At 41.4% G+C, this 25,974-nt stretch overlaps 1 protein-coding gene across 2 annotated transcripts in view; it reads right to left on the bottom strand.

Moving 5' to 3' along the window:
- Window positions 1–25,974, bottom strand: part of PIP5K1B (phosphatidylinositol-4-phosphate 5-kinase type 1 beta) — a 337,996-nt gene that overhangs the window by 16,949 nt on the left and 295,073 nt on the right. The window contains exon 15 of one of the 2 annotated variants that reach the window (XM_007466769.1): window positions 6,839–6,956. The exons of the other annotated variant lie outside the window; for it this stretch is intronic. Coding sequence (XP_007466831.1) covers window positions 6,839–6,956 — 118 coding nt within the window. The remainder of the gene's footprint in view (window positions 1–6,838; window positions 6,957–25,974) is intronic. 2 annotated transcript variants of the gene reach the window in all.

The following is a 25,974-nucleotide window of genomic DNA, read 5'->3' as shown; positions in this document are numbered from 1 at the left end:
AAGGGAAGGCAATGAGCTGTATCCTTTAAGATTGGAAGAGCATGCTAAATAAAAATCTCCAGCACGAAAACACACCCTGGAATTACAAGTTAATGGTGCAGAACTTTCTAGATGCATTGCCACAAAAATTAAGTTTAAATACTGTGACGGTTGATGGTAGAATATGCGATGAAACAGTGAAATTTGAAGAAACAGCTATAGCTCTTCTGGGAAAAACCTTATTTCTACAACTCCTTGTAATTTAGAATAAGTCATGGCCAGTCAGACCTAGAAGGGGTCTTAAGAGGTGACTTAATGATCCATTTCATAGATGAGAAAACTGAGGACCAAAAAGGTTGATTAATTCAAGGTCAGTGATTAATGAGAGGCAGAGATAAGCATAGTATCCTGGTGCCTGTTTCTAATTAATTCTTATTTGATTCGTCAAGAGTTGAAAGGACTAAGTTAAAGGACTAGAACAACGGTGTGGGGGACCATTTCTGGGGGTCCGTGAGGTCAAACTATTTTCCTATTAATACTAAGATGTCATTTGCCCTTTCATTCTCATTCCCTCTCATGGGTGCCCAGTTGAATACAGTCGTGTGCCAGATCATGCCAGACCAATGTAGGTAGAAGCTGCTATGAGAATCCAGCTTCTTCGGACAATAGGGACTGCAAAAAAAGTAGAATAATGCCACTCTTCTCACTAAGCTTATTTCTGCCCTGGAAAAGTTACTTTCATAAAAATTTATTTAACATGTTAATAGTTACTATTTTAAATGAATGAATATTTTAAAATTTTCTCATTTTAAAAATATAAAATATTGATAGATATAACCCACATACACAAAAGCTATTTGGGATCCTCAATTTTTAGAATGTAAAGGGATTCAGAGATTAAAAGGTTTAAGAACTGTGGCACTAAAACTTGAAAAAAATAGAAAGGAAACCAAGATGAAAGTGGAATTTTATAAAAACTACTCTCACTTCTTTTTTTTTTTTTTGCAGTATGCGGGCCTCTCACTGTTGTGGCCTCTCCCGCTGCGGAGCACAGGCTCCGGACGCGCAGGCTCAGCGGCCATGGCTCACGGGCCCAGCCGCTCCACGGCATGTGGGATCTTCCCGGACCGGGGCACGAACCCGTGTCCCCTGCATCAGCAGGCGGACTCTCAACCACTGCGCCACCAGGGAAGCCCTCACTTCTTTTTTGGATCCATCTCTCACCTTCATGAGGAGCATGGTTCCAATGAGATGGACACATCAATCAATCAGTAACAACTAGTGATACGGTGCTTCATGGTTAACACTACAGTGATAGGGGGCGTAGGTAGGAGCTGGATTTGAATTTTGGCTCTGCCATTTACTAGCTCTGAGAGCTGATCAGTTAAGCCTCAGGTTCCTTATCTGCATGACTGGAGACAAATATAACACATACCTTCATGAAAGCTAGAGTAGGAAGAGCACTGGGATAGTGCCTGCATATGGTAAGTACTCATATTGGCCATTATAATTATTGTTCAAAATCCTATGCTACAAAAAGGCAACCTACTGAATGGGAGAAGATACTTGCAAATGATGTGTCTGATAATGGGTCAATATCCAAAATGTATAAAGAACTCATATAACTCAACGTTATATATATAAACAACCTGAATAAAAAACAGGCAGAGGACCTGAATAAACATTTTTCCAAAGAAGACATACAGATGGCCAACAGGCACATGAAAAGATGCTCAACATCACTAAAATGCAAATCAAAACCACAATGAGCTATCACCTCACACCTGTCAGAATGGCTATTATCAAAAAGACAACAAATAATGAGTGTTACGAGGATGTAGAGAAAAGGGAACCCTAGCCTAGTATACTGTTGGTGGAAATGTAAATTGGTACAGCCACTATGGAAAACAGTATGGAGATTCTTCAAAAAATTAAAAACAGAATTACCATATGATTCAGCAATTCCACTCCTAGGTATATATCCGGAAGAAAATGAAAATACTAATTCAAAAAGATATACACACCCCTATGTTCATTACAGCATCATTTTCAATAGCCAAGTTATGGAAGCAACCTAAATGCCCATCAATAGATGAATGGATAAAGAAGATGTGACACACACACACACACACACACACACACACAGTGGAATATTAGCCATAAAAAAGAATGAGAATTTTGCAATTTTCAACAACATGGACCGACTTGGAGGGTATTATGCTTAGTGACATAAATCAGACAGAGAAAGACAAAAGGAACCTCCATACTGTTGTCCGTAGTGGCTGTATCAATTTACATTCCCACCAACAGGGCAAGAGGGTTCCCTTTTCACCACACCCTCTCCAGCATTTATTGTTTCTAGATTTTTTGATAATGGCCATTCTGACCGGCGTGAGGTGATACCTCACTGTAGATTTGATTTGCATTTCTCTAATAATTAGTGATGTTGAGCAGCTTCTCCTGTGCCTCTTGGCCATCTGTATGTCTTCTTTGGAGATATGGCTATTTAGGTCTTCTGCCCATTTTTTGATTGGGTTGTTTTTCTAATGTTGAGCTGCATGAGCTGTTTATATATTTTGGAGATTAATCCTTTGTCCATTGATTTGTTTGCAAATATTTTCTCCCATTCTGAGGGTTGTCTTTTCGTCTTGTTTACGGTTTCCTTTGCTGTGCAAAAGCTTTGAAGTTTCATTAGGTCCCATTTGTTTATTTTTGTTTTTATTTCCATTACTCTAGGACGTGGGTCAAAAAAGATCTAAGGCAGCATAATTCCTAATACAGGTAGCATAGCTCAGCAATTAAGAGTGTGGCTCTGAGCATCTCCACTGGTTTGAATCCCAGCTTTTATTGCTTACTGGCTGCAAAACTGGGGGCAAATAGCATAATCGCCATGTGCCTTGACTTGCTTATTTGTAAAGTGGAGATAGTAACCATGTCTGCCCCATAGGGCTGTTGTGAAGATTAAATGAGTTACTATACATAAAGTATTTAGGACAGTGCTAGGCATATAGAAGATGCTCTAAGAAAAGGGAACCCTCCTACACCGTTGGTGGGAATGTAAACTGATACAGCCAGTATGGAGAACAGTACGGAGGTTCCTTAAAAAACTAAAAATAGAGTTGCCATATGATCCAGCAATCCCACTCCTGGGCATATATCTGGACAAAACTCTAATTCAAAAAGACACACGCACCTCTATGTCCATAGCAACACTATTCACAATAGCCAAGACACAGGAACAACCTAAGCGTCCACTGACAGAGGAATGGATAAAGAAGATGTTGTATATATACACAATGGAATATCACTCAGCCATAAAAAAGAATGAAATGATGCCATTTGCAGCAACGTGGGTGGACCTAGAGATTATCATACTAAGCAAAGTCAGTCAGACAAAGACAAATACCATGTGATATCACTCATATGTGGAAGCTAAAATAGGACACAAATGAACTTATCTACCAAACAGAAACAGACTCAGACACAGAAAACAGACCTGTGGTCTTCCCCCAAGGGGGAAGGGGGGGTGGGGTAGGCATGGGTTGCGAGCTTGGGATTAGCAGATGCAAACTATTATATCGAGAATGTACAACCAGCAAGGTCCTACTGTATAGCACAGAGAGCTATATTCAATATCCTATGATAAACCATAATGGTAAAGAATATAAAAAAGAATGTATATATGTATAACCGAATCACTTTGCTATACAGCAGAAACTGACACAATATTGTAAATCAACTATACGTCAGTAAAACAAAATAAAGAAAATGCTCCAAAATATTTCACAGCTTATTGTTACTAGCTATAAAATAAGATGAAACTAGATCAGTTTTTCTCCAAGCTTGGTGAGAAAAGTTTCTACTGTCTGTCTTGTTACCCTCCTACAGCCCGACTTCCCTCTCCCTTCCTGTCCTCCAACGCTTCTGAATCACAACAAACGCTGTGCTAGGAAGACTGCTCAGCTGACCACACCAGCCAGCTAACCACCACCGCTATCTCTTTCAGTTCTAAAGGCCCATGATATTTCTAATTGGTCCTCAAATGCTCTCAATACAAGCAACAATTAAATGCTGTGGCTTTTCCCTATGGCTTCTGAGGAAGCGTTATCCTTTTCTGAAGTGCTTTGCTTTTCAATTTCAAATAAAGACATTTAAAAAACCCAATAAAGTTAGACACTAATAAAACCACATAAATAGCAACATTCTTAGAAATAAAACTGATGGTACCAAGGAGGAACAATCAAAACAATGAACAAGATAACTTTTCTACCAAAGGAATAAGGGATAACAGGTAAGGAACTGGCGCCAGCATTGCCATTTAACTACCTTGTGATTTTACATTCCACTCAGGAGTATCACAGGCCCCCGGCTGGTGCAGACCCGGTTTTTTGTAAAGATACACGCAAGTGGCATGAACCCTCAGCTCAGGAAGATGAGATTTCACCTGGTCTTTCAGCTTTCCTGATTTCTACTTCCGGATGAAAAATACCGTATATTTTTTCCTAGTTAATTCCCTATCTTCTTGGTTGTGGAGGGGAGCCAACTCTTCTGCAAGGATTTTGCAGTAACCTATTTTTTTTTTTTTTTGGCAGTACGCGGGCCTCTCACCACCGTGGCCTCTCCCGTTGCGGAGCACAGGCTCCGGACGCGCAGGCTCAGCGGCCACGGCTCAGGGCCCCAGCCGCTCCGCGGCATGTGGGATCTTCCCGGACCGGGGCACGAACCCGCGTCCCCTGCATCGGCAGGCGGACTCCCAACCACATACTCCCAACCACTGCAACACCAGGGAAGCCCCTAACCTACTTTTTAAAAAAAGTGAAGGCAGTGTGGGGAGGAGTATTGTTCAGTGCAAAAAGACCGTGTACCACAACTGGGATATTTACGGTGCAAAAACGAAAAAATCCTCTCACAATGGTTGGTGGGGAGGAGGTTGCTGTTTTATACAGGGGGTCAAGGAAAGCTCATCTGAGAAAGAGATGTTTGGGCTGAGACCTGAAGGGAGGGAGGAAGCAAGCATGGGACAGCTGAGAAAAAGTGTCCAGATGGAAACAGTAAGGTCCTGAGGCAGAAATGTGCTTGCTCTGTGGGAGGAATGCCCAGGAGGCCAGTGTGACTGGAACAGCGTTTGCAAGCACAGAGTAAGGCAGGAGGTTAGAGAGGCGGGGGAGACCAGACAGGCATAGGGCCTTAAGGACTTTGGATGTTGTGCTGGGAGAGGTGGGAAGACGCTGCCAGGCTTTGGGCTGAGGAGTAGCAATTTGGGGCTGATGTCCTGCAGAGTACACTTGAGGAGATACAGTGCAAGGCTAGGGGATACGGGGAAGCAGAGGATGGGGGCGTGGAGATGTGCTGCTGTAGACACACACCGAGTGGTGTGATGCCCAAGGTCGAGCCTGCACATGGAGAGTGATGGAGAGTGTTTGCTCAGGCTCGGCAAAGCTTTCAGAAGTAGCAAACTCGGAATCAGCACTTGCCCGTTTCACGAGACTTTGTGCAGGTGGAAGGGGCGTGCAGAATGGGCGTGAGATGTACTTTGTAAGGAAAATACTCAGTCTCCTCTTTTGCAGTCCAGACCATCGGGGTATCTTTCTGGGCCTCAGCTAACAATTCAGTTAAGCCTCCACAGGCAGCTTGAGGCGCACTAAAGGGTGTTCCCATACGTGATCACTCACAATCCTCCAAGCAGCCTTGTGAGGTAGGGAGGGCAGGTGTTAGTTCCCTCCTTTGGCCGATAAGGACACATAGAGTGTTGCCAGAGCTGCGCCAGGTCCTTGCTCAAAACCCGCCAACCCCCCACCTTTAGCAGGAGTTAACATAAATCTTTAAGTCACAGGGTCTGGAGATAAGAAAGGAAGTTATAGGGAGAGACAGACAAAAACATCAGATGGAACCAGCAGGGACCAAGATGGTGACAAATCTGACCTCCGACAGACCCTGAGTCTCACTATACGCTGATTTTACTACATTAGCGAATTAAATGATACACCTACTGGTGGCCACGACCGGAGATTAAGGACCAAAAAAGGATAAAAAGAGAGTGGCACCCCACTCCCTCGAAAAGCCCTGCCCCTTCCCAGGTGGACTAATGCACATGCCTCTCCATCAGGAGCCTCACTCCTCCTCCCCTTTGTCTTTTACTCTTTAAAATACAATCCTTTTCACCACGTGGGTGAGAAGTTGATCTGTGAACTAAGTTCTCGCTTCTCCATTTTTTGGCCATTGAATCAAGCTTGTGCCGCACTGATCTCAGCTTCAGCTTCATTATTTGGCTACACGAACCCGAATGGAAAAAGAACGTTTCCCAGCTGAGGCAGAGGGCCTTAGCCAAGCTAGGGCCTGGGCACAGTCCATATGACTTAATTCGGTAAGGAGAAGTTTCTGCCCAGATCACACAGCTGGTGACAACTGAGGGAGGGAGTGAGTCCAGATCATTTGGCACTGAATTCAGGTTCTTCTCATAACCTGGTTCTGTGCCTCTTAGGCTACCAGTTTATCAAGGGAGTAAGCCCAAGGCGAAAAAGATTCACACACAAGTGGATACAGTTGAGTCAAAGAAGACATAACTCTGTGGGCAGTGACCCTGAGGCGCCCCACTCGGCTTCAACAGTAGGGGATTTGTTCTCATCACATACAGTGATTTAGGATTCTATGCTAGATACTCTTCTGTGCGCTGTTCTACAGGAACTGTGGGACGACATGGCTTGTGAAAAGACACGCCACTTGTAGAAGTGACAGGGTGCTATTATTTCTTTTAAAACCCAAGCATGTCTGACCTTACAGAACTTGTTCTTGTGTGCACCATGGCCCAGGCCCATTTGTAAACCGGGAGGGGAAGGGGAAGAAACCAGAAATTACTTACTAAATAGACATCAAGCACGGAGGCATTATCATCCTGCATTTCCAGAGCATTTGGCTCAGAAGCCAAGTAGATGGTCCCCTCTTCCAAGGTAAAGGTTGAACTGGAAGGTAACCCTTTACTGGAAAAATAAAGAAGAATGATGAGCATGTGACCTTCAGAACAAAATCCAAGGACTTCTCCAAAGTGGTGGCTGAGGTGGGAAAGCTTTGGGGCAGGAAAACAAATTTAGGGCATTTGAAGGAAATATGGTTATACCTAGAGAGATGCTCACTTGAGTTTCAAGGATTTGGCTTTACTGACAGTGCCTTTTCTCCGTCAACTTCAGCGCGTGAGACACTTCACACTTCTGAGAGGTGATCTGTGGGCTCCACGCCTTGTGAGGGTGGACTGCTGGGAATTTAGAGGCCCACCAGTCATCTCTGACTCTGAACAGTTAGCTCTCACTGTTTAAATTCTTCTCTCAACAGTACTGATGCTTTGCTAGTTTATAGAAGATAACCTTGTGCCTCAATAGCAGTGATGATTTCTTTCTATTGTTTTTTTCTTTTTCTTTTTGGCATGAAACGTTCAATTACACCCATGGTTCTCAAAGCAGCACGGGGGGCTGGTGAAAGCCCAACCTCCTGGGCTTGTAGGATTGAAGGAAGGAAGGATTGAAGGAATGTACAATCTTTCCCCCACTGAAATAAAAATTAGTTATGTTTTTAACCTGTGGAAATTTCCACGTGATGGTTTTGCAGGAACAAAATATCTACAAGCAATGGTGGAAGAGTGTGACGTTGATATTAGAAGAGGTGGGCTAGGGGGCTGGCTGTCGGCCACGTGGGACAAACCTGGCAGCGGGCACTAGGGCTGAGAGCCCGAGTGCAGAAGACTGGCCTCCTCGCTCACTCCCCATCACCAGGGCTGCCACCCCTTCGGGCTGAGCTCTGAGCTCACCCTGTTGAAAACTCTCCATCTAAGTCATCCTCTGGGCTTCTTGTCTGAGCTTCCCAGCTGGACAGGCAACTATTGAGGACTATTGCCCTCCCCTAGTCTGGGGACTACACGTAATTCTACTTGTGTACATATTTACCTATTAACTGAAGATACATGAAATAGAAATTCTGAGGTTTTCAATATTAAAAATAATTGTCAAAAGAATTGTGTGGATCTTATTAAATCAGGTTCATTTATATAACATATAATGCAAAATTGTAAGAATCCAGACTAGTAGTAAGAGGAATGAGAAGGGGGGATCTCCCATAGGTCTTCCATTTGGTGATATTTGAGAATGTGGACATTCAGAGATGAAAGCCACCTCACCTTGGCTTGATATATTTTCTCTTTAAGTTCTGGACACAGGTAAAAAGTCCTCTTGCTTTTCAAAAACCCAAGATGGGTTATACAATGTGCGAAACAGAGTCTGTTTTGATTGATTTTAAAGAGCAGGGTGAATGTGGCTTTTTTCCATTGAGCTGATGACTTTATATTGTAAACCTTCACAGATTTCTTGGGTTAAGTAAACCATCAGGTTTCAAGGGATGCTGTTTGGAGAGGCACTGTGTGGTAATGAACATTGCTCAGGTTATTTTCTGGATCAAGAGCAAGGATGCAGTGATGGGTTTTAATTGGCTTTTGCCTTTTAACTGCTAAGATGCCACTCGCTAATCCCGTGTGTAGAGAACAGTCCTGCCTGGTTAAGCCTTATGAGAGAGATGAATGCTTTATCTACTTAAACATCAAAGCAAGAAACAAAGTGGTCGGAAAATATGTATGGTTCACATTTGATACAATTAAAAAAATCTCTACTGTCTTCTGGGTTATTTTGTAAACTTATAATTTATTTGATGAGGTTCAAATCTAAGTTTACCTCGTTTTGTCTGAGTTTTTCCTTATGATTTTTAATTATTTCCATCCTAAGATTAAGGGTATAACCAAGAATATTCTAGAAGTGCTTTTTCTTTTTAAATTTAATTTTTTAATAGCACCACGTGTAGTATAAAATACAGCAAAAAGTAATCCTTCTCTTTTTCTTTTCCTTTTGTGATCCAGAGTTCACCTCCCTAGGAGTAAATCCATTTTGCAAGTATTTTTCAATCTAATACTTGTTTTATTTTTGGAAACGATGAGTGAGCCACTAGCATGGTTAAGACTAAATTAAAATAGAAAAAAAAAAATAGAGTGTTCTTTGGGGTTTAATAGGTACATTTATCGATTCTTTTAGCTAAGATATAATATGATTACAGAAAAAAATACCAGATTTCCTCAGTAGCATATGGCCAAATTTGATAAAATCAAACAAGCATATTTAAAAAAACCCACAAACCTCCTGTTATTTACAGTTTCTCACATGTATTAGAATAATTCCTATCTTAGTAAGTAGAATATCCTGAGCATCCTTAAATTTGGGGGACAAAAGTGAGGCTCATAGGAACTTATATCCAGATTGTATAAAGAACACTTGCAGTAAAAAAACAAAAAGGCAGTTAAAAATGGGCAAAGGATCTGAATAGACATTTCTCCAAAAAAGATACACAAAAGGCCAATAAGCCCATGGAAAGATGCTCAACATCATTAGTCATTAGGGGGATGCAAATCAAAACCACAATGAGATACCACTTCACACCAACTAGGCCGGCTATAATAAAAAAGACAGATGATAAAGTGTTGGGGTGGATGTGGAGAAGTGAGAGCCCTCTTACGTTGCTGATGGGCATGTAAAATGATGCAGCTACTCTGGAAAACAGTTTGGTGTATCTTCAAAACCATATGACCCAACAACTCCACTCCTTGGTATATATGTAAGGAAAATGAAAGTATATGCCTACACAAAAACTTGAACATGAATGTTCACAGCAGCATTACTCATAATAGCCAACATGTGGAAATAATCCACATGTCCACCAACTAATGAATGGATAAATAATTCATACAATGGAATATTATTTTGCAATAAAAAGTAACAAAGCACTGATATACACAACAACATGTGTGAATCGTGAAAACACGGTAAGTGAAAGAAGCTGGTCATAAAGGACCACATGTTGTATGATTCCATTTAGGTGAAAGGTACAGAAGAGGCAAATCTATGAGACAGAAGGAGGTTAGTGGTTGCCAGGGGCAGGGGTGAGGGGGCAATAGGGAGTGACTACTATTGGGTGTGGGGTTTCTTTTTAAAGCATTGAAGACATTCTAAATTTAGGTTTTGGTAACAGTTACACAACTTTGTGAATATACTAAACCCACAAAACTATACTTTAAACGGGTGAATTTTGTAGTATGTGAAATATATCTTAATAAAGTTTTAAAAAAGTTTCATGAGGTACCTAAGGGTCGTGATTCTTTTTTTTATATTGAAGAATGGTTGTTTTACAATGTTGTACCAATCTCTGCTGTACAGCAAAGTGACTCAGTTATACGCATATACACATTCTTTTTTATATTCTTTTCCATTATGTTTTATCACAGGATATTGAATATAATTCCCTGTGCTATATATTAGGACCTGTTGTTTATCCATTCTGAATGTAATAGTTTGCAGCTACCAACCCCAAACTCCCAGTCCATCCCTTCCCCCCTCCCCTTTGGCAACCACAAGTCTGTCCTCTGTGTCTATGAGTCTGTTTCTGTTTTGGTAGATAAGTTCATTTGTGTCATATTTTAGATTCCACATATAAGCGATATCACATGATATTTGTCTTTGTCTGACTTACTTCATTTAGTATGATAATCTCTAGGTCCATCCATACTGCTGCAAATAGCATTATTTCATTCTTTTTATGGCTGAGTAATATTGCATTATGTGTGTGTATACATACATACATAATACACACCACATCTTTTTTATCCATTCATCTGTCAGTGGACATTTAGGTGGCTTCCATGTCCTGGCTATTGTAAATAGTGCTGCTATGAACATTGTGTCGCATGCATCTTTTCGTACTGAGTTTTTGTCTTTTCTGGATATATGCCCAGGAGAGGGACTGCTGAATCATATGTACCACATAACTCTATTTTTAGCTTTTTAAAGAACCTCCATACTGCTCTCCATAGTGGCTGCACCAACTTATATTCCCACCAACTGCTCTCCATAGTGGCTGCACCAACGTATATTCCCACCAAGGGTCATGATTCTAAACTTGATCTCTCAGTACATAGTATGAGAAATATCAGAAATGTGATGGAATAGATATTTTTAGGTTCCATACATTTTAGAATTATCTGTTTTGAATAAACCCCCGATTTATTTGCCGGTCATTCAGAAAACAGCTTCTTTCTCCTAATAGAGAAAAAAGTTCTAGTTGACCTGACATGAGAGAGTTGGGCTCTGCGATTTCAAGGCCTGAGGTGGAGAGATGCTGCGTGCAGGCTGGGGAAGCCTGGGGACCATGTGCAGTGTCACAGGGCCAGTGCTGCTGAAGTATGAGCAGAGGTAAGGGGACCTTCATCCTGGAGGATGCTTTGCCTAGAAGATGCACACTGCTGGCCCACAGACCCAGTCAGGCTGAGAGAAGTGTGTTTTGGGCCCAAGGAGATTTTTTTTAATTTGAATGATTGCTAAATTAAGAAACAGGAAATTCCTACCAAACGCAGTTTTCCACAGCTTCTTATGAGAAACGAGAAGACCAGGCAACACTAAGCCCACATTTCTGAGTAGCGATGAGGTTGCGGCATGTCCTTTCTGGTTCCCCAGGGTCCCCACTGCTCTCTTCGGCGTCACACCTGGCCTGTTCTACCCACTTGCATCACCTCTGCCTGGCCCCTCTGCGTATGTGTCAGCCCAACATCCCTACTTCGCTGATGAGGGGAGTAAGGCCCGGGGAGGCACAGTAACTTGCCCAAGGTCACACCGCAGTTGAGTAGAGCTAGGATATAAACTTTGTTTTCCAATTAAACACTTTTTCTATGGTCATCTGTGATGAAATTTTAGAAATTTGCCACTGCAGAAATTGAGGGAGCTGAAGCCAATGTAGCTAGGAGCTTGAAAATCATCATATAAACCAGCAAAAACAAATGCAGGATTTGAGAATAATAAACATTTGAGAATACTAATAAAGATTTGAGAATAATAATAAACAAATGCAGGATTTGAGAATAATAATACCAAACATGCAGGATTGTTGTGAGCTTGATGTGAGCTGTGGACATCTTTTGTTTGAGAAGAGTTATGATGGCCAGAAGGGTTTGAGGAAAAGTAAGTAGGTAAAATATGCTTTATAAGCCACATATCTATCTTTCTCAAAAAGTTAAAAGAGTTACCATATGAGCCAGCAATCTCATTTCTGGGTATATATCCCAAAGAACAGAAAACAGGGTCTCAGATATTTGTTGCCCCAGTGTTATGGGCTGGAATGTGTGCCTCCCCCAACCCTCCATTTATATCTTGAACTCTTAACCCCCAGTACTTCAGAATGTGTCTGTATTTGGACATAGGCTCTTTAAAGAGGTGAATAAGGTTAAGTGAGATCATTGGGGTGGCTCTAATCCAATATGACTGGTGTCCTTATAAGAAGGGGAGAAGATTAGGACACAGACACACAAAGACCACGTGAAGATAGCGGGAGAAGACGGCCGTCTACAAGTCAAGGAGAGAGGCCTCAGAGTAAACCAACCTTGCTGACACAGTGATCTCAGACCTCTAGCCTCCAGAACTGTGAGAAAATACATTTCTGTTGTTCAAGCCACTCAGTCTGTGGTACTTTGTTATGGTAACCCTAAAACTAATATACCCATGTTCACAGCAGCATTTTTCACAGTAGCCTATAGGTGGTATCATTCCACCTACTTCCTCATGTAAGTGGGCAAATTCACAGAGATAAGAAAGTAGAAGTGTGGTTGCCGGGGCTGAGGGGAGGGAGGAAATGGGGAGTTGTTTAATGGGCATAGAGTTTCAGTTTTGCAAGATGAAAAGGTTCTGCAGGCTGGTTGCACAACAACGTGAATGTACTTAACACTGTTGAACTGTACACTTAAAAATGGTTAAGATGCTAAATTTTAAGTTATGTGTATTTTACCACAGTTAAAACAAGTAATTGATATTCATTATTAAAAATAATGAATATCTAATAGTTCACAAGAACAACAAAGCTATTTAAGCTTCCAATGTTTTAATACTTAAAGCAAAATGACATATAAATATATAGCTCTATATAAATAATCAGGCATTTATAAAGTCCCATTAAATGCACTCAGAATAATCTGACATTATATACAATGGAATATTACTCAGCCATAAAAAGAAATGAAATTGAGTTATCTGTAGCGAGGTGGATGGACCTGGAGTCTGTCATACAGAGTGAAGTAAGTCAGAAGGAGAAAAACAAATACCGTATGCTAACACATATATATGGAATCTAAGAAAAAAAAATGTCATGAAGAGCCTAAGGTTAGGATGGGAATAAAGACACAGACCTACTAGAGAATGGACTTGAGGATATGGGGAGGGGGAAGGGTAAGCTGTGACAAAGTGAGAGAGTGGCATGGATATATATACACTCCCAACCGTAGGGTGGATAGCTAGTGGGAAGCAGCCGCATGGCACAGGGAGATCAGCTTGGTGCTTTGTGACCGCCTGGAGGGGTGGGATAGGGAGGGTGGGAGGGAGGGAGACGCAAGAGGGAAGAGATATGGGAACATATGTATATGTATAACTGATTCACTTTGTTGTAAAGCAGAAACTAACACACCACTGTAAAGCAATTATACTCCAATAAAGATGTTAAAAAAATAGCAAAAGCTATATAACCAATTGATTAATGTTTAAAAAATATTTGTTACCTTCATTATTCAGTATGTACTGAGTGAGATCAGAGTACAGAACTGGCATTTTACTTCCCTAAAACTCTTAGATTAGGTCCTACCTACTGCCCAAGAAAGAATGAGAATACACTCTAGGGAAAAGGATACCTGAGCAGATAAGGCATTCCAGGCAGAGCATGAACTTTGGAATCAGATGCCTGGCTTTGAATTCTGGCTCTTCCTCTTAGCTGTGTGTGTGATACTGGATGAGTTTCTTAACCCCTCTGAACTCCAGTTTCCCACATGTAAAATGAGAATAATAATACCAAACATGCAGCATTGTTGGAGTGATGAGTGATAACGAACGTACAACACAAACAGCCATTGTTGCACATTGTATTCTAGGTGCCAGGATGCAGCAGAGATTAAAATAAACAGAGATCTCTGCCTCATGGAACTTACATATCATTGAGGAGAACAGATAATGAGAAAAATACGTCAAATACATATTACGTTGGTCAAAAGCACCAAGGAGAAAATAAAAGCACAGAAGGGAGAGAAGTGAGTGAGTGGCACAGACCATGTCCAAGCAGCACACTTTCCGGGCTCTGTCATTGGAGTTTTTGGGGTCTCAGGCATGAGTCAGACACTAGGGGGCACACCCAGGTCTCCTGTACTCCATGGGACACACCAGCAAGCCCTCTGAAGCCCCACCGAAGTCCCTTTCCCTGGGCTGGGACAGGCACCCACACTCCCTGACAGCTCTCTCCAAAGATCACACTCAAACTGCCAACTCTTCTTGGCTTCTCTAACTTCTTTTAGGGACTGGAGGTGGTGGTCAGCTAATGGTTTTTGACCACTTCCTTTGCATATCCTGCAGTCTCACACCTTGCTTTTGTTTTGGGTCTCTGGTGAAACTGATAGTAAAAATATTTCATTTTAACATTCCGTTATGTTATTTTTAGCAAAAAGGTTAGTAAAGGTTATACATGAAAATGCTTCACATAAGGACATAAAGTATTATCTGGGCTTTAAGAACCTGTATACTATACTTTGAATGTGTATGTCATTGCTACTTAAAAAATTAATGAAGAGTAATTATTAAAAGAGTAGGGAGGTAATGTAAGAATAAACCATCCAACCTCAATAAATGCATCCCTAGCCGACAGCAAATTCCTCCTTCTTTGAAGATGTCCCAAGTAGAAAGGTAAGATATGTTCTAAAAGGGATTTTCGGGACTTCCCTGGTGGCGCAGTGGTTAAGAATCCGCTTGCCAATGCAGGGGACACGGGTTCGATTTCTGGTCCGATCTGGTTAGATCCCACATGCCATGGAGCAGCTAAGCCCGTGCGCCACAACTACTGAGCCTGTGCTCTACAGCCCGCGAGCCACAACTACTGAGCCCATGTGCCACAACTACTGAAGCCCGCGTGCCTACAGCCTGTGCTCCGCAAGAGAAACCACCACAATGAGAAGCCCGCGCACCGCAACGAAGAGTAGTCCCCGCTCGCCTCAACTAGAGAAAGCCCACGCACAACAACGAAGACCCAACGCAGCCAAAAATAAATAAATTTTTTTTAAAAAGGGGATTTTCACTTAAATGTTTATGTCACTGATCAATTTCATGTTCAATTGCTCTTCAGTTCTGACACTGGGAAACATTCTTGCTATTGCCCTGTTTTCTTACTCACTGTTGATTTCCTGGGCACAAGCCTATTTGGAATCAATTTCTAATTTCTCTGGCTGAGAGTTTTCCAGATTCCGTTTTAGGGGTCACTTATAAGTGAGAGCATCTCTCTTGGGTAGAATGCCTCCCAAACCCAGCGATCCAGTCAGAGGGCCTGCCATTCCTCAGCCCTGCAGCTTGGGAAGATCCATGTCTAGAAGCAATTTTACGTGAATGGGTTTAAAAGTCTGGCTGGCTGCCTGGGTTCTGCACCATCAAGTTTTGCCACAGTTCCCTCAATTGAGACTGTCTGAGGGCTAATTGCACCTAATTTGCAACAAGGCGCTCAGGAAACCGTTAATCTATCTAGTTCTGTTCCTCCCTTGTAAAAGCAGAGGAACTGCCAATATTCTTCAGCTGCTCTGTGCTCTGGTCTCTGCACACATCACAAACTTGTCACAGGTAAGAGCAGTCCAAGGAGGGGGAATTTTATTGTCCTCCTAGCTCCCTCTGGGAGCTGACATTAATGGTTCTCTGATGCCACACAGGCTTCTCTGTCATTCACAAAAATGCTCCTTTCTGTTACCAGCAACATCAGTTTGGCTTCATTGGAGAGCATTAGCCTGGCTGGACTGCTGAAAACAGACATCAGTCATTTTATAGCCTGGAACACTCTGATTTCTGTTTGCAGACCTAATGAGTGTTTTGTAGCTAATTCTCGAAAAGGCATTTGCTCAGAGAACACATGGCTTTTGTCTTTTAAAAGCACAGTTTCTGTCTTTTGAAAGTCATCCTCTCTGCCTTAATTTCTTTTCTGTCAAAGTAACATCATAATGTATCATACAATACAGATGACTTATGATGAAATAAACAACCTCCTGCTCTCACCTGCACCCCAGTCATCTCCCCAAAGGTGGCACCTTTCACCATTTCTCTTTTTAGCCCTTCTGGTGGTTCCCTTCATATCTTTTGATGAATCAGGGAATAAAATATATTCTCAACCCAAGGCAGCATCTATTGATTCAATATAAAGGATGTTTGCCTACCCCTACTTCCTACATCCTCCCAACATTTGCTATTTATATTTTATTTATTGTGTAACTGTAAATCATATACTTAATAACTTTTTCTAGTCCATCAACCACAAACCATGTATCTTTAATTTCCCATATTATTTACTCTTTGTACCTGCTTTCCTCTCTCATTTTGTATTAGATACACTTTAAAAAGATCTTTAAAAATCTTTACTTTGTCTTGGCTATTCATACTTATATTCCTTTATTCTTATCTTGTAGCTATAACCAAGTTTTCCTGCTTTGTCCATGGATTGATTCTAAAATTAGAAAATCAATACACAGAGTTTATATTATTATGACTATGTACATGTTGTAAATGCCTGGCCAACAGTGTGTTAGGGTTACATTTCCCTCTCTGGATTCAAAATCATGATTGCTGGGCCATGCAAAGAAAAATGTTCCCATCATCAAGGTTAACTGGAATCTCTGTTTTTTCTTTTTTTAAACTTTTGCTCAAATTCCTACCACGTTTTAGTCTGCTTCATGGTTGGAGGTTTTTGCCCTTTAGAAATGGACTGAATACCATGTGGGTAGAACCTAGGGAGCATCTGGACTAAGTGTGGAGGCCTGAATACAAGCCCTGCTTCTCGGATTATTAGTTACAACGCTGGGCAAGTCATGACCCTGAGGTCCTGGTTCCTCCTCTGAAAGTGAGAATGGCAGTCCCCGTCCAGCCCACCTCCCAGGGCCATCAAGAGAACCAAGTCAGAACATGCAAGTGAAAGAAAGGCAGACAGAGGGTAATGCTCTTCTGTATAAACTACCTGCAGAATCACTACGACTTCTACCTCCGGGACTCTGCTTGTTTCCTGGGGGTGGGGGGAGGGGGTGTTTGTTTGAGGAGGTCTGCTGGCATAGACAGATTTATCATAACACTTTGGAGAGAATTCTTTTTCTGCTAGTCTAAGTTTAGCTACCGGAACACTGACTGATGATAACAAATGTGGACGGGAAAGCTCTACTTGCAGAGAAAACCAACAAGTATAGCCTAGTCTCACTTAAAGGCTACAAATACTTGTTCAGTCCTAGAGACACACTCTGCGTATGGGCAGGCCCACCCCAGCATGACTCAGGCACTTCTGATGTGATGATCAAGGCAAGGCCACATGCCCCTCTTGGAAAAGCTCACCTCTGGCTGGGGTGGCTTGGGGGTGGAGGCTGCTCTAGGGTCTGGAGTTCTGAAGCCCTGGCACCGGGGTGCCTATTTGCAGCTGGGATAGTGTCGGCCTGCAGCAAGTCTCATGCCTGTGCCAGGATGAGCATCTCCTTCATGCCAGGCTCCTTGGTTGAGTGTACAGGCACATCTGTAAGACCCTCCCCACCACGCCCCTCCCGCCAAGTATGGACCCAGAGAAGTGGGAAGCCCTTGGCCATGGTCACTGCATCCAGAATGCTTTACCACTCACCTTCCTAACCTACCCTGCCAGACAGGAGGCTTTCAGAAGGATCTGATGCTTTCTTTCTGTCTTCTCTCCTTTTCAGCCACTTCCATGCTTTCCCACTTTGGCTGTTTTTAGACAAGGAGGCTGCCTGTTTCTAATAAAGGCAAGCAGACTGGCAGGCTCTCTCTTTGGAATTGAGCAATGGCTGCCTTATGGGTCTAACACTTGGGTTTAATCCTCGTCTCTCCCTGCGTAAGTGACACCTGAGGCACAAACACTGTTGTAGACAGAACACAAAGAGTAGCGCTTTGAACTGGCAGGTGAAGAGAGAAGCAAACAGTGTGCTGCCAGGTCTATTAGTTCTGGGGACCGGAAGCCACAGCTGCTGAGAGAGCTGGCAGCAACTGAGCTCCTGCGACCAGCAGCTTCAGAAGCAAGCAGAGGAAGGAGGTCAGGGCCCTCCCTCTGAGGAAAACGTGTGTACGTGTGTGGGTGGTGGCTGGAGGGAGAATGCTTTCAAAAAGGAACCCCCGTCCAAGTTCAGGGAACTTTTCCACCATATATCTCTAGGAGATTTATTTTTCTTTTCAACATCCTCCCACACACATTTGGGACAAAGTGAGAGAGTGGCATGGACATATACACTACCAAATATAAAACAGATAGCTAGTGGGAAGCAGCTGCATAGCACAGGGAGATCAGCTCGGTGCTTTGTGACCACCTAGAGGGGTGGGATAGGGAGGGTGGGAGGAAGATGCAAGAGGGAGGAGATATGGGGATATATGTGTATGTATAGCTGATTCACTTTGTTATAAAGCAGAAACTAACACACCATTGTAAAGCAATTATACTCCAATAAAGATATTAAAAAAAAATAAAGCTAGCAGTCCTCATTGACAGTGATGTTTATACTGTGATGATTGCATTACAGACATTACTTCATTTAATCACCAAAGATCCTCCTGATAGGATGACCAAAAAAGCACATGAAAAGATGCTCAATGTCACTAATCATTAGAGAAATGCAAATCAAAACTACAATGAGGTATCACCTCACACCGGTCACTATGGCCATCATCAAAAAATCTAGAAACAATAAATGTTGGAGAGGGTGTGGAGAAAAGGGAACCCTTCTACACTGTTGGTGGGAATGTAAATTGGAACAGCCACTATGGAGAACAGTACGGAGGTTCCTTAAAAAACTAAAACTAGAACTACCATACGACCCAGCAATCCCACTACCGGGCATATACCTGGAGAAAACTGTACTTTGAAAAGATACATGCACCCCAGTTTTCATTGCATCACTATTTACAATAGGCAGGACATGGAAGCAACCTAAATGTCCATCAACAGAGGAATGGATAAAGAAGATGTGGTACATATGTACAATGGAATATGAGCCATAAAAAACAAAATAATGCCACTTGCAGCAACATGGATGGATTCTAATACTGAGTGAGGTAAGGCAGACAGAGAAAGACAAATGTCATATGATATCACTTATATGTGGAATCTAAAAAAAAAAAGGTACAAATAAACTTATTTACAAAACAGAAGTAGAGTCTTGGATGTAGAAAACAAACTTATGGTTACCAGGGGGATAAGGTTGGGGGAGGGATAAATTGGGAGACTGGGATTGACATATACACACTACCATATATAAAATAGATAACTAATGAGAACCTACTGTACAGCACAGGGAACTCTACTCAGTACTCTGTAATGGTCTATATGGGAAAAGAATCTAAAAGAAAAAAAGAGTGGATATATGTGTATGTATAACTGATTCACTTTGCTGTACACCTGAAACTAACACCACACTGTAAATCAACTATGCTCCAATAAAAATTAAAAAAATAAAGATCGCCCTGTTAGGATGGGTCTCTTCCTATTTATTTTGTACATGTGAGTTTTAAGGCTAACGTATCTAACCACAGTTAATAAATGGTGGCACTGGATTTGAACCCAGGCCTGACTCTGGAGCAATGCCACACATATTCCCTCAAGTGTCCAACCACTGCAAAAAATTCACCCTTTGCTATGTTCCTAAGATATCCCCAGCAACAATGGTTTAATTATATAAAAGAAAAAAGGACATATATAAATCTGTTTCAAAATGACAAATCTATTACTATAAATAAGTCTTGATTATCTGACTTAAGACAGGCAGGAATAGATATTAGAGAACAGCAAGGGGAACTCTGATACCCCCATACACAAAAATTAATTTGAGATGGATCACAGACAAAATGTGAAAGCTAAAACTATTAAGCGTCCAGGAGAAAACAAAGGGGAATGTCTCCTTGACCTTGGGGGGTCCTGACTAGGAAGGGACAGAAGGGAACTTCTGGTATGATGGGAATATTCTTTATCTCGATCTGGGTGATGGTTACTGGAGTGTACACATTTTTGTCAAAATTTATGCAACTATATGCTTAGAATTTGTGCATTTTACTATACACAAATTATATTTCAACAGTGAACTGTCTGCATGAAAAAAACAGTATCTGCTTTTCTACTCACAAAACTATAAGTCATCCATTCAAATGTATACTGAGTGCCTACTTCATCCAGGTACGGTGCTAAAAGTGAAAAATAAGTCGGTAAACAGTTCTCACATGGCTGAGTCACTGGCTTAAGGAGCTTTCAAAAAAGTTGGTGAGATGATAGATGTTAAAGAGAGGAAAATGACTATATATATATCATTATTATCAAATATAAACATGCAAACACCTTCAGATAAGTGGCATGCACTGAAAACAGTACTCTGGCTAGAGAAACGCACCACAAAGGCAACAGGAATTGGGACCTTTTAAATCACAGGGGACCCATGGCCTCCATGCTATGTGGAAGAATAAAGCTAGAACAAGAGGCAGGGTAGCTGGCTTCTGGTACTTAACTTGGCACTAAGTGTGGTGTGTGCTGGATTTGGGTAAGCCATTTAACTGCCCTGAGCCCCGGTTTTCTCCTTTGTAAAAATCAGGGCTTTGAACTTGGAAAGGTCCTTCCAGCTTTCAAAAGCTTTGATCCTTAGCCTAGTTGGCCCTCTTTCAACTTCCCCAGAAAACCAAGTTTGAGGTCAGAGCAGCCTATCAGGAATACAGTATGCTGAAATGGAAATGCCCGTGCTGTGTAAGCCAATGGAACCAATAAGGGTTTAAGATAAAGTGAACAAATAATTCCGAACCACAGCACCCTTACCCCCTACACTGTACCTCAATGACATGACTCCCACGGATGGTGGTTTGTAGTCAGATGCTCTGCAATCTCTTTACACTTACCTCCTAGCAGGATTGGGGAAAAAGATTCCAGAAAAAGAAATCCTTATTCAGAGAGATGGTGCTATAGGTTAAATTGTATCCCCTTAAAAGTGGTATGTTGACAACTTAGCCCTCAGTACCTCAGAATGTGACCTTATTTGGGAATAGGGTCATTGCAGATGTAATTAGTTAAGATGAGGTCATGCTGGAGTAGGGTGGCCCCTACTGCAGTATGACTGGTGTTGTTATGAAAAGGGGACATTTGAACACAGACATGCACACAGGGAGAATGCCATGTCACGATAAAGGCAGAGACCAGGGGATGCCTCTGTAAGCCAAGGAATGCCAAAGGTTGCCAGGAAATCACCGGAAGCCAGGTGACAAGCATGAGACAGATTCATCCCCACAGTCCTGAGAAGGAAGCAGCACTGTCAACATCTCAGACACCCGGCCTCCTGAACAGCGAGACAAGCCACCTGGTGTGTGGTACTTTGCTATGGCCACCCCAGCAAACTAGTACAGGTGGTATAAATGCTTAAAGGAAAACCCTGCCTTGGCCAGTGGGCTGGGGCTCACTAACTTTCCCTTCCTTTCCTTAGCCCATAACACCAGTAAACTTAACCTTCAGGAAATTTATAATTTGGGTACCTGAAAAACGTACTATTCCTTTTCTTTGCTAAACACCACATTTCCTGTTTTTAAAAAGTAAGGCACTCCAGCAAAATCTCCCAAACATTTGTTGAGCCTACCAGGAATATCTAGATAGTGTGTGTGCCTTAGCTTTCGGACTCCACTCAGGTCCTCCTCATGTCAATGTGCTAAACGTGCACAGGGTGGAAATGACCACCTCAGCACATAAGTGGCATCATTTACTCAAAATCCAAATTACTATCAAGTCTGCAGAAGCTGCTGGAAAAAAAATAACACGAAAACAGATTACAAGGCAGCTTTGCTCTCACAGATGTACCCTGTAATTATCACTGTTCAGGGCTATCAGAAAACCATTAGCAGAATTGATTTTTCGTGGGCCTGCTAGCTTCAAAGAGGTGCATAATGACATGAAGGTTTCTCACATGTGGCCGGGCCAATGCCAAACTAATTATAAGCTCTGACTGGAATAATCGGAAAATGTCACAGAAACTACTGGTCTCTGCTGGACAGGTCAACACCCTGTCTGGAGTCATTAGGAACAGAAGGAGTTTAAGGAGAGAGAAATCGAACAGAGCCCTAGTTTGCCAAGGATGGGAGGTGGCTGGATGAGATGGGTGGGGAATAGAGTATTGGCATCTCTGAGAAGAACTGGGAATTGTTCTGGCTTCCAAATCATGGCTCAGCTTTAATTATCTCTCGCAGTGGTCCTTTTATACACCAAAACCCTTCTTTTAAGTTAAGGAATAAAACTAGGTGCTTTAGAATCAAAAGTCAGGACACCCCATTGGCTTCAACAGTGGTTCTCATACAACCATGCACTAGAATTCACAGGCTCAGGAAGCTGAACTTTTACCAACTTGCTGTTTCTGAAGCAGGTGGTTCTAGAACCTGTGGTTTAAGAAATACTGCCTTATAGACACAGGAAGAAAAATACTGCATGATCTCATTTACATGAGGAGATTTCAGGTGCTCTCACCCCCCCCACACACACACACACGCACACACACACACACACACTTCCAGTTATAAGATAAAATAAGTCCTGGGGATGGAATGGACAGCATGGTGACTGTAGTTAACAATACTGTATTGTATGTCTGAAAGTTGCAGACAGAGTAGATCTTAAAAACAAACAAAATCAAACCAAACCAACTAAAACAGACACAAAACATAGTCCCTACCTTTAAGAGTCCATAATCTAGTGAAGAAACAAGCTAACTTCGAGTAAATAAAACCAATTCCTAGTCTCAAAAAAAAAAGTAACTATGTGAGGAGATGGATATATTAATCAGCTTGACTACAGTAACCATTTCACTATGTATAGCAACTCATCATGTTTTACACCTTAAACATATGCCATTTTTATTAAAAATATATACTGTAAAAATAAGAGTTCTGGGGGAGAAGTTTGTAATAACCTATGCAAAATAAGAGCAGGAAATATAATAAGTTCCAAATATATTCAGCACGATAAAACTTTGATGAATTGCATATGTATTATTTCCTATGTAATTTTTGGGAAACTAGTATTTTAGAGAAATGGTCATAGGCATTCAAGTTAATATATCAGGTTGTCATAAATAAACACTAAAACCTAAAAAAAAAAAAAGAAAAAAGAAATACCGGCTTAACAGAATGGTAAGGCAGTGGGACATGCAGTCCAGACATGGTGTGGTATGCGTCTACGAATGACTAAGGACCAGAACGGCCCAGCCTGGGGAGCCTGACAAAGCATGAGGAAGATGCTGGTCACTGCTGAAGGGCCTCGCCCATGCCTTCGAGGTTCAATGCTGGCTCTGCTCTGCAGCTGCTGTTGAGAGTGCCTGCAAGGACTGGCGTCCAGTTCTGTAGGCTGGACCTGGCTGGTGTTCAGGAGCTCTGAATACCATTGACTTTACTGGGGTCAGATATGTAGCCATTTACCAGGTGTCACGCTCAAGAAATCCTACCTTCCAGAAAAAAGACATAAGTCATCTAATAAATGGTTAGGCACTTTGTAAAACACCATAAAAAAAGGCTACCCATTATTTTACACTGTTCACATACCCGACTCTTTGATATGTGTAAATGTGCTTAGCAATCTGTAAATACAAATATTAATGTTTAAAAGTTGTCACTGAAATCATACCCTTTCCCATTTATTCTACCTACTCTGGAGAAGTCTAAATTAACCATTTTTGGAGTTTGATTTAGGCTATTAATTTTGGATAATGCCTATCTTTCGTATGCATGTCTACATCCTATTAATGTGAAATTTCTCAATGGCTATTAATAAAAATGTTCTCAAAGTATTTACCATTCAGAGGCCTCCACAGCATTTCCTTAGATGACGTAGTTATACGACACCTGAGTTGATTTAGGAAGAGGCACCTGAAAGCTTTGGTTCTCCCCTCCTGGTTTCCCCCTCTAACCAGTGTTACTTAGCTGCCACTTAGGCAGTTACTCCATCTCTCTGAGATTGTTCTTTATCCGTATGATGACTTTCCTTGTTTATCACGAGGCTGACGTGAGTAATTTATACGCAAGTGTCTCCCATGCTTCTTGCCCTTGGAATGTCCTCTTCTCCACTAAAGCTGGAGGTGCCTGAATTTACCTCCTCGTTGGCCCCTTGGCTCTAGCAATATAACAGCATTTGTGAGGATTCAATGAGGTAACTCTTATAAATAAGTCTGTCGCTTGTGTTGAATACATTTTAGCTCTTGTTAATATTATCACTGAAGATAATTATAATAGACATCTTATGGACTTCAGTGGCATATAAGGAGAGGTGTACTGGGAAGTGTTTAGCAACTAGAATTTTGGGAAAAAATGTCTGTGTGTATATATGTTTATTATAAATTTTAGTGGCAAAGAATGTGTAGCACATAATACACAAAAAATAATAAAACATGCAATAGTCTTTACTGTCAATTCCATATAACCAATGGATTGTCACAGAATGCTTTTGTTGATTTTGGTAGAACTTCTGCATCCACAGCCAACTTATGATTGCAGTAGATGACGGTGTAGTTCTAACATGATGTTGGTTGGTATTTTCCTTTACATTAATAAGACAAAAATAAAATAAAGACACTTGTCAGAACTTCACTCATTTGTCAATGATATGAGCTACTTTTCTGATGAGTGGAAAAATAGTTTTCAAATAATGGAAAATTACTTCCTCAATATGTTATGCTATTGACAATACAATGGCTATAGATGTGACACACTTGGAAGGTTTAAAAAGAGATGATTAACAAAACAATAAATCTAGCCCTGACTTACAGCGCTTGACAACTGCTGTGGAATACATACTTCTGCTTTAGTTTACCAATGTAATGTCGCTGAATGAGGAGCTGGAATGGAATGCACCACAGAAGACTACCTAGCATTCCCATGATACAGATCCAGTGTACACAAACAACCTTAAGGGCAAATAACAGTAGGTATATAGTGAAGTAATTAGGAAGGGATGACTTTTGAGTGTTACCTTTTAAAAAATATAACTCATTTAGCTGTTAGCTTGTGTAATTTAATTTCTAATAATGGCTATGCTTAACAACTGGCTTGCAAAATTTCACAGTTGACTCTCAAGAGCCAGAAGGAGCGGGCTCCAGCACACCGCTAGACAAACGCTAAAGGAAAACCTTAGGAGACATTTTGGACACAATCTATTGGAGTTGCTGCTTCCATCGGAATCACTATGGCTGCTGGCAAAATGTTACCTGTCATGCTTTGTGACCACCTAGACGGGTGGGATAGGGAGGGTGGGAGGGAGACAGAAGAGGGAGGGGATATGGGGATATATGCATACATACAGCTGATTCACTTTGTTATACAGCAGAAACTAACACAACATTGTAAAGCAATTATATTCCAATAAAGATGTTAAAAAAAAAAATGTTACCAGTCAGTGAACAACAGAGCCTGATGGGATTCCAGAATAATCAAATCTATACATCCATATGTAATTTCTTAATCAACAGACATTAAAAATACAATTGCATGAACATTTCAGTTTTGAAGAGTGAGAGCCCACTTCTTTTAGTTTACAAACTGAGAGCTAGAAAAAAGAGTGTATACCTTCTTGTAGGGAAGATAATATATATTTAGGGAATAAAATCTACAACACTTGGATGAACAAAAGTTCATCTATCTTGGTATTAATGACCTACTTTGTTTAACCAACACTTTTCTTCACACTGCAGGAAAGATGATCTCAGATGATCCCCTTGATGCAATATTGCCGGTGTAGGACAATTTCCTACTAATTGCCAGGAACAACCAAACACCAGAGGTAATCGTGAAAGCGTAGGCCAGTCCTGTTCCAAGTACATAATGAATAAGCATCTAAAAGACATGACATAGTATCTGGTCTTGACAACCTATAATTAACCCC

Source organism: Lipotes vexillifer, unplaced genomic scaffold (assembly GCF_000442215.2).
Source record: "Lipotes vexillifer unplaced genomic scaffold, Lipotes_vexillifer_v1.1 scaffold948, whole genome shotgun sequence".
NCBI classification, from domain to species: Eukaryota; Metazoa; Chordata; class Mammalia; order Artiodactyla; family Lipotidae; genus Lipotes; species Lipotes vexillifer.
This window is presented reverse-complemented; position numbering and strand designations above follow the sequence as displayed.